The following is a 14,387-nucleotide window of genomic DNA, read 5'->3' as shown; positions in this document are numbered from 1 at the left end:
AATATGGTTAATCACATAATTGTGGCAGAAGTAAAAAAAGTTCTCGTACTGTTTCTTTAAAGTCATAGGACAGCAGAGAAATGTTTCACCTACTTGTGAAAATTTGCAATGAAATTAAAGCTGCAGTTTAAAGTAGTTTTTTGGGCAGAGCTTTGTCACAGAATACACTATGTTGCTGAGGGATGCACCACTGTACCATGTATTTGTATGGGCTATGGGCGAGCCACTGTGATCAAAGAGCTGTTGGAAACAGCTAAACTATGAGATGATTCTGAGCAACCACATATAATTTTGTCACACTGTTATTTTTTCTTATGATTTGTATTTTATTTACCATACTGCGCCCTCTGATGGCATAGTAGTGTAATAAAGTTATTATTATTATTATTATTATTATTATTATCATTATCATTATCATTATTTAGAGGACTTATCATGCGCATATTCTCCTATGTCCATTACATAACGTAAAAGTCAATCAATAAAAATCACAAGAACTATAGAAAAGAAAAACAAATTAAAAGTAGTAAACTTTTTTGTTCATGACAGTCTCAGCAACTAGTCCCAAAGTAAATTTTTTTATAGATACTGATGCATGTCAATACTACAGTTTATCGTATGTGAAATAGTTCTACCGTAGGTTGCCAGTAAAATGAGCTAGAAGTATTTCCTTTCATTCTTCTTCAAATTGATCTACCAGATGTGTTCTTTGTCTCTTTCCATGTGTTTTACCTTTCTTTGTGTGCAAACATTATTTGTGAGAATCAGAATGAATATACATAACTTTGTGTGTTTTAATTATTCTGTATTTGTAATTTGTGTGATCATCCTTCCTGTGTTTAATAATTCATTACCTGCACATTGTAAAGTGACCTTTCACCATTTCTAATTAACCCATTACACTTGACATCATTCTTTGTCATTTCAATTTTCCTGTAACCACACATGTCTGTGAAACGCAATAATCATCTCATTTGCATTAATAATAATAATAATACTCTCTTTAAATATTAATGTGTTGCTGCATGATATAATATTCATGTACAATATTACAGGTACATGTATATCCATGGCAGTATGGGTTAAGAAGATTACGCATCATTGGTAGCAGTTTATAACCCAATCATATCATAACCGTTCTTTTAACATAAGTCTATATACATGTACATGTAACTTCATATGTTTATTTATCCGTGTTTCTCTTCCTATTCATTGCTGCCTATGGATGTCCACCCGCCACCTTGATGGATGATATAACTTCAAATACTCATCATTAACTGTTTGGTGGCTGTCGGCTCTCCTTCATGCATGTACTGACATCATCACTGTATTATTCCTTCATCACGTCAGAGTGGCGCATACAGTGGTACCTGCAATCCACCAGGTTAGTTTCCCTATCACTATACCCATCGTGTGTCATTCTGTTAATGATATTTTCACATTTTGTACCACGCACGTCTCTCCATAATCAATCAATTGTGTTATTTGTATGTACACAGATACAGGATAGTCTGTCTGTTTGTCACTTTGTCAATTATACATGTACATGTATGTGCGTATATATGTTCTACAACCTACATGTATCTTCTTCACGATAACACATGCAATGTTACAGTTAATAATTTCTCCAAAGTATGCAGTGATAATGTAACAGTAAAGTGAGATAAGCATGCAAAAATGTTTATGTTGTTTTATTTTCAGTCATTTATTGAAATAAGAAAATATATACATGTATGTGTCACATAACTGGTAATTTTACATGAATCTGATTTTAATATATATTGTTGCATAATAATACCAAATTTGTACTATACATGTATACATGTACTATGTGATGCTTGGTGTCATCCTACATGTATATTGTATGAAACTACTACCATGGGATCACAAACAGTATTTTAGCTCTGTTGTCGATGAAGTCAAGCGGAGCTTACAGTATTACTGATTGTCCGTCGTCGTCGCCGTCGTCAACTTTTCATTTTCGACTTCTTCTTAAAAACCACAAACTGTATACCTGCAAAACTTTTTAGGAAGGTACCTTGGGTGCTTCTCTCTCAGGTTTGTTCATTTCGTGTGGATATGTTCAATTGTCTTATTTATAGCGAATATTTTTGTTATTTTTGGTCAAAAATGCTATTTTTGACTTCTTCTTGAAAACGGCTATCCCGAATGCTTTGATACGTGGTATGTAGGTACCTTAGGTGGACCTCTCTCAGATTTTATTCATTTTGTGATGATATCTTCAATTCTCTAATTTTCATGAATATTTTTGTCATTCTTGGTAAAAAGTGATATTTTCGACTTCTTGTTAAAACCGCAGGTCCAATTGTTTGATACTACATTTCTAGGTACTACATGTGGTCCTTTCTCAGATTTGTTCATTTCGTGATGATATCTTTAATTCTTTAATTTTCATGAATATTTTTGTAATTTTTGGTAAAAAGTGATATTTTCGACTTCTTGTTAAACCGCAAGTCTAATTGCTTTGATATTATATATACTACATAGGCATACAGGTAGACCTCTCTCAGATTTGTTCATTTCATGATGATTTTGTTCTTCAATTATCTAATTTAATGAATATCTTTGATAAAGATAGAGAAATATTCAAAATTTGTAAAAATGTGTCTCTTTCGAAATTATGGTTTACAATATGTCACATGTGATATTGATCCCAAATCTTTCCACTGGTTAATTCAGATGTGTCAGTTTTGTATATAAAGTAACCTTAGGTGTGGTGACAAATACTATAATGTGGTCAGAGTAGCATTAAATATCATATCACAGACTATTGGCCCTGCTCTGTTATAATACTTTGAAAGAGAACATTGCTAGACTCTCTATTACTAGACTCTCTATTCTAATTACGGCAGTGGTTTGACGAAGGATACACGTCATCTCACACGTATACTGCAAAACGCCAATTTGATTGAAAATAAGATATTTTTATCCACAACCATCTGATCGTAATCAGCTCCATTCGATATAAGCTGCTTCAAAATATTTTTAGTCTCAAGTGACGAAGTATACCGGTAATTATTAAGTATCCTATCAGGTAATTTTTAAATTAGAATTAATACGTCACAGATGATGAGCAACATAGGTTCAAATTTTGTGTAAACAATGTACTGTAAGTAGTGTATCATTAAAAACTCAAGGGGACAGAAAAAACTATGCTAAATATTGTTTTCAATGATGAATTTACTGTAATTTTCTGTGTGTGTAATATATTATTTTTAGCTCTGCTGTCGACTTTGTCGAGCGGAGCTTATCTTACATTGTATGAGTAATTGTCCGCCAGCGTCTGTGTCAACTTTTTACTTTTTCGACTTCTTTTTGAAAACTACAGTTCTTATTGCTTTGATCGTTGGTGTATATGTACCTTGGGCAGACCTCTTTAGATTTGTTCATTTTGTGATGATATCTTTAATTCTATAATGTATTTGTCATTTTTGATCAAAAGGGATATTTTTGACTTCTTGTTGAAAACCACATGTCTGATTACTTTGATATTATATATTTAAGCAATAACCCGCGCCGAAGGCGGGTATACCACGAGATATTGCATAATTCACGACATATATGCACGAGCCGCAGGCGAGTGCATATATGGAGTGAATTGTGCAATATCAAGTGGTATACCCAACTTCAGCGCGGGTTATTGCTATTATATTATACCAGTACATTGACAATTCGATAAAACTTGTAAAAAAAGAGTTTACTTTCATCTACTAAAAGATCATGATTATGGCCCTTGAACATGAATATTTATAAGAATAGTATGTAGTTGTACGCTGAATGCATACAAAAATTACATGCGCAACACAGTTCAAATTGAATACAAACTAATTTTTATTCCACATGAAAAAAACCATATCCACGTTGAATAGAGCAGCGTAAACACACAAATTAGCATAACAAAGGATGACCTTTCTGACCTTTTACTGACGCACAACGTGATTTGAAATACAGGGTCGTGTACAGTTTGGATCATTTAAACAACGGATTTTCCACGTTTTCATTCCGGTTTTTGTACAATTTGGACTGTAATTTGCCCATTGAAAATACAGTTGTGAAATAAACCGGTTTTGTGACTCATCATACTACTTGTAACTGTGGATATTTGACGTTCAGCGGGACGCGGCGGGACGCGGTGTATCATGTACGGTGACCGACACAGCGACCTCAGTTCCAACATCTGACCTGGATACCTTTGGTATAACCAAAGTTTTGTGACAGTATGACTGACAAGTTTTGTCGTTGTTCTGGGGTAAGTTTGATGGTGTAAGATCGGATTTTCGCATCGTTTTTGTGACACGTACATGATATGCCTTGTCTCAACTCCGGCCGAAAGACTTTGCACGCTGTCGCTCTAATACAGTGGTTGGTGTACACTCGGCACAAATCTGTAGCTTTCAAAATTACCTTCATCATCTCCTGTAATTTATTTACCCATAGTGAAGAATTACAATACCATATATTGTCGTCGAATCCTGCGTTGTCCCGTGTTTTTTGAAACAGATGGCAATTACCCGCGTGCACTGCAATTTTGTCAGCTGCCGCTACCGGACACCGGTTGTTATTGGTGGCATACATTTTTGCCTGTGACTCATAGTTTTTTGCATTTTTATGTCATTAAATCCCTCAATTATATCTTGTACTTAAAGATCATGTTTTCTTTGTTGGAAGTTCACAATCCATCTCAAAGTAACAACCCTGAGAACATAGCGTTCTGGCGTTCATGTAGGCACCTCACGGTGTTAAGGGACGGTGGTTTAGGTTTGTGTGGCGAACGACAATCACCCAACGACCGACGCTCACAACTTGGATCCCACCATTAACAAAAAGCAATATTATAGTTATATAACTTTTCAGATGTTTTTAATTCAGTATTTTTTTCAATATTCTTCTAAAATTCAACCACTATATTTCCCTAAAAATCAAATAATACCGGTTTTATGTATTTCCGTATTAAACCTGTAGTCAATTCATGTTCCAGGGCCACTTGGTTTAGCCGTGCATTATCAGCCAATATACCATGGATTGCATATGCAAATTTTGTGTTTGGACCAATCAAATCAATGGATTAACACCATCAATATACTGGTATAATATAATTATATATATAGGTACTACAGATAAGCCTCACTCAGATTTGTTCATTTTGTGATCATATCTCAAATTCTCTAATTTTAAAAGTTTAAAAACCGCAAGTTTGATTGCTTTGATACTATACATATAGGTACCTCAGATAGACCTCTCGCAGATTTGTTCATTTCAATTATCTAATTTTGAATATATTTTTGTCAGTTTTGGTAAAAAGTGACATTTTTGAATTCTTATTAAAAACAGTAAGTCTGATTGCATTGATACTATACATATTGTTCATTTTCTAGTGATACATGTATCTTCAGTTCTTTAATTGAAATGTGCTTTGCTGCTTGTTTCTTTAAAATATAGGCATGCAGGATATTCTTTCTGTTATAGATCCTTGCATGATTTAAATACTGTCACCTCCCGTCTTTAAGAGTTTCTAATCGTTCACCTCTGAACTGTTTTATTTTCGCTGTTTTCAATTTTCGCAGTTTGATACATTGAAGGCATTTGTAAGGATAAAATTTCATGAACGTTGATGAACAACTCGCTGTCATAAATATCTAACTCAAGACATTCGTGAATAATTGTCGCTCATAAAATTAAACCAATTTACAGTATTTTACACTCCTTGTATATGTATACATCGCATGGGACCTATTTTGTATCATGACTAGTACTTTAAACAGCTGTCTCTGGTGAAAAATTACTATAAATGTTCAAATGGATAACTAAGTTGTCTCTCAGCCGGCATGTTCTTCTCCTATAACTTAAGTGAGAGTCTTTGTCAAGTTACTAATACGATACATATTTAGACTGATTACTCAGCAAAATTTAGAAATACACTGGTGGCTTTGAAAGGCAGCTTAAAACTAGGATAAATGTCAAGTTGCACTCAGATTGTACTGTAGGTCTTTTCACTAATCATGGTGTACATGCTCGGTATTTGTTTCATTAGAAGTGTGCATAAACCAAAAAGCAGTATGTTTGGATCTTTAAATATACCGGTGACATAATAGTTTTGTTTTTGGCAGACAACCACCTGCACACAATAAGGTGCACAGGATACATGTGTCTAGTTTCTATGGGAAATAAAGTCAAAGGCAATATCCGGGTAATATAAACTAGCATGACGCTAATTAAGGTAGCGAGACTATTATTTGTGTTGAAAATTACGATTTTCACATTTATTTATTAATTGATGAAATGCACTATAAACTTTCATGTGATAAAGTCAACAGAACATAGAATGTCATGTAAGTTGGTTAAAATGTAGATTTTCTGAAGGAAGCAAGGCAGCCTCAGTAGTGTTTTCCAAAATCAACAACACAGGTTTAATCTGTGTGCCTACATAGACCCTCTTTTAGAGGGTCTATGGTGCCTATAAGTTTCAAAGATAAACTCAAGACAAAGCAATGTTAGGATGTGTTATCAGTAGCTATCTGACACACAATTAGTGTTTCCAAACATTTGAGTGGTTTGTCTCCGCCCCTATTTGTTTCGCAGATTAGTTATTTGCATATGAATGTGTCAGACACAAAGTCACACAGCCAGTGAAAAAAATCATTGATTTTGTTGTTTTCATATGCCAAATTTATCCAATTATAGCTATCCCATTCTTTTATTTTTTTGGTTTCCAATAATAGCCTTACACATTTGGATGTCCCTACACATGTTAAAACAGACCTTGATGGGAAAACAAATTGATTGTGCCGATAAACAAGCTTGAAAATCTTTGCTGTTACTTCATGGACGTTTTCTAGGAGTTTATGTTTTTCAAAATACAAGGTCTTTAACAAAAAATAACGTATACTTATTATCGTCGGATTAACACCAAATTTTCGCAGCTTTAAGGTGACAGTGAGAGGAACTTGAATGTGTCCAGACAAACTATTTCATCGATTATTTACCAACGAGTTGTGGTTTCAGTTGGGGGCAATGCGACTTAAACAGTAATTGAAATTCAGCACACTATTTTTTTAAACGCATTGCTTGAAAAAAACTGACCAGACACATTCAATTTATCAGACTATTGAACAACTAGGAAAAGTGAAAAAAATACTTCTTATCACCAGCATAAATGCGTAATTATTTTTTTTACAGAAAAAGAAATTTTTTCACCTTTAGTTGAGTAACGTGTCGTAGAATGCAGATACGGGCATGCAAAATACACTTGTGAAAAGCTTGAAGTCTGGCGATTCTAAAAATATATACTTTCCTGGGTCTATTTATAGTCATTTAGTCACAATTAGAAGATGAAAGCAAGTATGCAAATAATAGTCCCGCTACCTTAAATGTTTTTTGAGATGGTATGCTACCTTTGAAATAAAACTGGATATGATTCTCATACATGAAACATGTGGTCTTTTTGAACCTACAGTGAAGTGTGTCCTGATATTTGATGACAAAGTACAGAAAATATTTTTACTTTGTGACCAAAACTATTTATTTGTGATCACTATTTGCCTTAAGAACTTGACCATGGTGTGTTTCACTGTTGTCCCTGTATTTCTTTATGATACTGATTGATACCTGTATATTTTTATGCTTGGCATGTTCTAACTGGCATTACATGATTGACTGGGAGCAAGCAATCAAACATAGAACACAGAAGTTTGTGGAGGTTGAAAAATGGTTAAAATTGTGCCCTGGAACAATACACAGACCTAATTAGTTTTGGGTTGAAATCTATGCATAATAATTGCTTAATTTGCATAAAGGTTATTGCATTTCAATAACATTTGATATACATGTACAATGTACATGTATGAGTGCCTGAGAACAATGCTGAAGACAATGCTCGGGGTAATCCACAGACGTGATTAGTTTAATGTTGAAAAACATGCATATTGATTATCTAATTATTGTGCATCTCAAAATAGCAGATAAATATTAGTTGCCAAGCTTCTTGTTTGAAAGACTAATCTTAAATTTTGAATCTATTTTTAATATGTCTCCAATTCTCTCAGCACTCAGGTGTTCTTTTAATACTTGGTACCATAAATTCTAAATTTGTGATCACTATTTGCCTTAAGAACTTGACCATGGTGTGTTTCACTGTTGTCCCTGTATTTCTTTATGATACTGATTGATACCTGTATATTTTTATGCTTGGCATGTTCTAACTGGCATTACATGATTGACTGGGAGCAAGCAATCAAACATTGAACACAGAAGTTTGTGGAGGTTGAAAAATGGTTGTCGAGTTATAATCTTTAAATATCAAGTGTACCATAATATCTACAATGTTGTTATCTTGACTGTAAATGTAAAAAATCATTTCTATGAATTTTAAAATTGAGTTTATTCGCAAACCCATTTACTAAAAATAAAAATGTTCTCCATTCTGTCTGTGGGTGACACCTTTTCCTAATTATAACTGCATCTGAAATAATCTAGATTAGTTTGCTTGGAGTACTTTACTCTCATAGTCTTATCATAATTGGTGGTTTGGCATATCAGAAAGGTCACAGATACATGCATGTGTGTGTGTTATTTTTAAACAGCAGTTTATTAAAACAAATCTTCCTAATGTATGTTTTGTGTTCCATCTGTAACAAAAGTTTATTGGCATATCAATGATTTTTAACCAAAAAATTAATATTAATATCAGTATAAGAAGCCACAGTTATGATATTTTGATTTAATATTACTTCATTTACATATTTATTTGAAATATCGCCCTAGCTGATATTTTGGATACTGGATTTTTACTGGAGTGTATCGTACAACGAAGGTTTTGTAGCGTATGATGCACAAGCAAATACATTCTGGTATTTTGTGAATAACCTTATTATTATGTGCCTTTTGTGGACTCGAACAATAAACAAAATAAAATAGAATGGTCAAAATTTGTGTTTGTACAGTGTTGGGTTTGCGCCTAACATCAACATTTGCATAATTGAGCGCCACTTCAGCTTCACCATCTACTGCACCGCCTGCTGTCTGCAGTTTCAATCTAAGTCTGAGTTTCAATGTACTGGGGCATGATGGTTAGGATTACCGACACTCGGAACTTTATGATGCTGTTGTAGAACCTTTAAAAAATGTCACTGATATATATACAAGGAAATCTTGGCAGTGATTATCAATGAAATCCATCAAGACGACAGTATCCCAGTCACTGATTTTTAAAGTTAATCACATCTTCTGGACGTTACTACATGTTATTATAATTTCTGAAGATATTCGCAATGTAACTGCCTAAATACATTATGCTAGATAGTTGTTTCACCTTTTATGAAAGTGTTTTTTTTTTTTTTTCATGGTTCAATCGAGTATTAAACGAGCACTCAGAATTTGTGTGCACATGTGCTGATTTCGAATATGCAAATTTTGAATATACCGGTACATGTAGCACTGACAGCATCTAGTGACAAACTTGTTCTGAATGTGAAAGCAATTTTTCAGCTGGCCTGGAGATTCCAGTGTCTTGAATGTATGATAATAAGGTTATTAATAAAATACCGGATGTTAGGTTCTCAAGCATCATACACGTTGGCACATGTGCTCTGTCGTTATTTCATTTGTGATTTCATTGATCCGGTGGAGAGGTCAAGGGTCAAACAGAGTACAATTAGTATAATAACATGAGTACAATCATACAAATTTGTGTAGCACTCAGCACCATAGGTTACAGAGCTAGGCATATAATAATTGGTCATATTTTTGGAGATCATCGGAACCAAAACATTGCCCAGGGTGATGTTTCAGCATTTTATTCTCAACATCTGTAAAATCAACTGTTTTTTACATCCACACAGGATGTTAACACAGGTGAGCATTCTTCTACAGTAGTTCAATCTACACTTGGTATTGTAAAACCTCTTAATTCAAGGTCTTGATTTATTCACATACCCAATTCATTTCAAAGTGGCAATAGTTGTCTCAAAAATGTTTTTTTCACTCACAAAAATAGTGATTGAGACGTTTCAAATATTAACGGAAATATGTTTTATTGGAGCCTTGCATAGTAAAAATGCAAGATAACAAACGAATCATCATGGAAAATCTTTTGTGGTGGGCAATGTTTCAGATACATACGGGACTACTGTAAAATCTGCTACTATTAAAATGGTACAATGCAACAGAGGGGATGCTGTTTCTATTAGAGCATCTACACATATGAGAAATGGTAAATTTTGGGGTCTGAAGTGTTCAAAATGGATGGGTGCGGCTTCTAGTAGGGATGCGGCTTCTAATACAGATTTTACAGTACTGAATTGTATATACAAATGTAGAAAAATAATTTCATTAACCCCATCCATTGTGATAAATATGCACATCACAATCTGTCAATCGAAATGAATTCATTCAGCAGTAACCCAATAGACATGCGGCAAGCTGATTAAAGAAACTAAATAAAATATGGTTTCTAGAATATCGTGTCTATGACAATTACTCTGTTATATCCTGTGACAGTTTATTAAGTATGCAATTCTCTGCTGGGAAAATTGTGAGTAATAACGGATGAATATATATTATTGAATCAGCTGTGCCCGATTAGATGAATTTCCACTGTGTGTCAATCAGACATTATGTGTATTGTTTTGCAACACATTTCGTATCTGTTTTTGAATTCAATTGTAGCCGCTTTTAAATACTTAGAAAACATCTGGATCACAAAATCTTAATAAGGATTACAAAGTATTTTCCCAAAATAGAGTGTGCGTGTATTTCAGATTTGCATAATATGATTTGCTGAATTATATTTGGCGTAGCTGTGGTACATGTACTAAAGCTTGGAAAGAATACCATGCATGGTACTTGTAAGGTAGGCACAACATCTCAATCCTTTGGTACTGGTGATAATCATTATGCCCTATTTAAATAGATGAATTAGGATCTAAATTTCCTACACTGTACATACATAGATGCTCTTGGGCAATGCACAGTGCTGCTCAGTTGTGGTTTAAAATCTGTTAATATTAATTACCTAATTTGCATAATAAATCATAATTGTTTGGCTTTTCCATCGATATCTCAAGTACTAATTGTATTTCAATTAAACTTGGTAAATAGCTACTTTAGGGCAATGCACATAGCTTCTCAGTTTGGATTTTAAATCTGTTTATATTAATTGCCTGATTTGCATAATAATTCATAATTTTTTGCTTTTTCCATCAATATCTCAAGTTTTAATCACATTTCAGTGAATTGGTACATAAGATAGTCAATCAGTAATCAGTTTTGGGTTTATATCTACAATAATTACCTAATTTGCAATAATAATTAACTTTTCTGATTTCCCTGAATCTTTTTGTGAGAATTAATCATCACCTTATAATGAAACTTGTGCCCTGGAACAATACACAGACCTAATTAGTTTTGGGTTGAAATCTATGCATAATAATTGCTTAATTTGCATAAAGGTTATTGCATTTCAATAACATGTACATGTATGAGTGCCTGAGAACAATGCTGAAGACAATGCTCGGGGTAATCCACAGACGTGATTAGTTTAATGTTGAAAAACATGCATATTGATTATCTAATTATTGTGCATCTCAAAATAGCAGATAAATATTAGTTGCCAAGCTTCTTGTTTGAAAGACTAATCTTAAATTTTGAATCTATTTTTAATATGTCTCCAATTCTCTTAGCACTCAGATGTTCTTTTAATACTTGGTACCATAAATTCTACCCCAAAAGATGTGATCCCAAAAAGACAGTTGTGTGTTGTACAATTTAAAAATGAGATTCCCAAGGTAAGATTACTAAATCCCTATCGTATCGAACAATAGGAATTTTTTTGTAGCAGCATCCAACATACAGTGGAGAGCACCAGATCCATGTTTTTATTTATAAATATATAAAACCTGCAAGTATTTTTGTCTCATTTTCATTCAAATTTAAATGACATTAGTTAGCACCTCTGATCAGGGAAATATTCACATACATGTCACATGTACAGCATAATTACAGCATAGTTATACCTTTGTTAACTATGACATCACTGCATGAGCTTCACAACTGCTTATTATTAGTTCGTCTGTATGTCCAGAGTCATATTTCAGAACCCTGTGGACCAAATCTGTTCATTGTTTACATGTGCCTAGTACTTTATCTGCGACATATGCACATGCAGTGGTTTACTGATTCAATCCAAGATGGCTGACTGGCAGCCATTTGAGTTTTTGAGAATGTGGTATCTTATGCATACTTTGTCAGTTTTTGTTCAAATTTGGTACATACATTATACCACGGTTACTGCAGTTATATTGAGTTGAGTCAGTTGTCATCTGTGGGCAAGTTCTTTGTACATGTTTTCCGCAATCTTTACTATTTCTCTGTTGTGAGAAAAAAAGGAAAATTATTAAATATTTTTCACAATTCTAACAAACACGCAATAAAGAATAACTGCAATTGTTGATTAAATAAATTGAGGAAAAAAATAAAAAAAAACTATGGACGGAAATAAGTATAATATTCACCTGTTTGTCATCACAAATCACAGTTTCTTGATCTCCCTTCTTCTGCTTTTCAAGTTTCTTCAGCTTTTTTTCTGTAACAATTTTCTGTATTAAATGGTTTTTTATTCCATCTAGTTTTCCTGATTTATATGGCATTGTCAGAATTTGGTATGAATAATAACACACAGAAATACAAAAATATATACTCAGATTAAAACTGCACCGTGAAACCATACAACTTCCTACAGGTGTCAATTACACTGTCACTGCTATCTGGGAGTAAAATGTCTGCAAACTTTGATAAAATGAAACTAACATTGTTTAAACTATCATATCTCTTTAATAAAGATTATAATTCAATGCACAAAACAAACTTATGAAACGTTCACAGAAACATTTTGGGGTACAAATCTTTATCGCAATGTTGGACATCAGCAGGCGCAGACTTACGATCGTCCTACTGTAACAATGATTTTTTTTTACATTTATCTAGTATTTAACCCACAGAAATGATAACAATGTAAACTATAATTATTAATTTAACAACACGAACTAAAACATAATTTAATCCAATTTTTTCAGCAATTTTCTCGAACTGTTATGACAAAGGCAGTCAAAATGGCTGACGTCACTAACCTTAACAAAAAAAGCATTATTGTCTAAAATTGCGATTGAAACTAGTAATGCTAATCGTAACCCGATATTAAAATACCCAAACGTGGTAACAAATACAAACATTTTAGAACATTTACAGACAAAGTTTTGGGGGTACAAAATGCCATGGTCAATTCCGATTCACAGACGACAAATCTGTCGACAAAACAGTCGTTTCATTTTTCCCCGAAAATAACGAAATAAAAACTCACCTTGATTACCATACAACAGACGCACAGGAGTCAGTGATGTTTTTACGTCGGTCTTTCGGCTTAGTGAGCTATATCTCTTCAATTTAGTTGACACACAGGAAATGCAATAGCAAGTCAACAATATGGACGCTGTGCTTAAAACCCAAGCGATGACGCCATAGTGGTTGGACGCGCATCAAATTGAAGTCAATTTGCATATCTAACAGTTTCCTAACCGTTCTTCTAGTAACTGTGATTATACAGGTTAGGATACAAGTACATGTCCATGACAATCGTTTCACAAATCATGATGGCAGCCATCTTGATTTTTAACCATACTACTATATCTCCAAGGCTTAGGGACCATTTTTGATCATATTTGGCACATACATCATACATACATTTTTGTACATACCGACTCGCGTCCATCTTGCTTTTTGACCATACTACCCAGGTATATCTCCAAGGCTTATGAACCATTTTCATTCCTATTTGGCACACACATGTACATCATACATATACAATGTAGTAATACATGTTCATCTAATTTCTGTTGATACTAGACCAGCCAATTATTCTTCTAAATTATTAACTACATGTATGCTTTTTATTTTTACCCCAACAAAACACACAAAACGTAAGTGGTCAATGGCCTCATCCACCAATAGAATTCCGTATCCGGATTAAAGGATAATTCCTTGAATGTGACAGAATAATAAAAACTTAATCTGTATTCATATGTCATTTTATATTAACAGAATCTAGTCAGTGATAATATTTTACATGTAAGAATTCCAATTCATTTACTTGATGTTTTTACTTCAACTGTAGTTTCAGTCAGTTCTGTGATTGATCAATGACTTGTGCACAACTCACAATGGTCACCAAGGATTGTAGCTTCGGACTCATGATCTGTAGACCCAAGTTATTTTTCCACCTGGGATTGAACATTAAAAAGAATCAACCTCCTTGATTGGGTGAGTGTGCCACCCAATTCATTTACTAACAAATGTGACCTCGGGGAACCCTTAGTTCT

At 33.7% G+C, this 14,387-nt stretch overlaps 1 protein-coding gene across 4 annotated transcripts in view; it reads left to right on the top strand.

Moving 5' to 3' along the window:
* The window catches only part of LOC100375507 (oxysterol-binding protein-related protein 8-like), a 90,122-nt gene that overhangs the window by 34,096 nt on the left and 41,639 nt on the right, over window positions 1-14,387 (top strand). For 3 of the 4 annotated variants that reach the window (XM_085500057.1, XM_085500052.1, XM_085500063.1), the window contains exon 2: window positions 1,351-1,384. The exons of the other annotated variant lie outside the window; for it this stretch is intronic. In XM_085500057.1, coding sequence (XP_085356183.1) covers window positions 1,351-1,384 — 34 coding nt within the window. The remainder of the gene's footprint in view (window positions 1-1,350; window positions 1,385-14,387) is intronic. 4 annotated transcript variants of the gene reach the window in all.

This window comes from Saccoglossus kowalevskii, chromosome 1, assembly GCF_978046115.1.
Source record: "Saccoglossus kowalevskii chromosome 1, keSacKowa6.1, whole genome shotgun sequence".
Classification (NCBI taxonomy): domain Eukaryota; kingdom Metazoa; phylum Hemichordata; class Enteropneusta; family Harrimaniidae; genus Saccoglossus; species Saccoglossus kowalevskii.
Note: the sequence above shows the minus strand (reverse complement) of the source record. Positions and strands in the feature narration are given on the sequence as shown.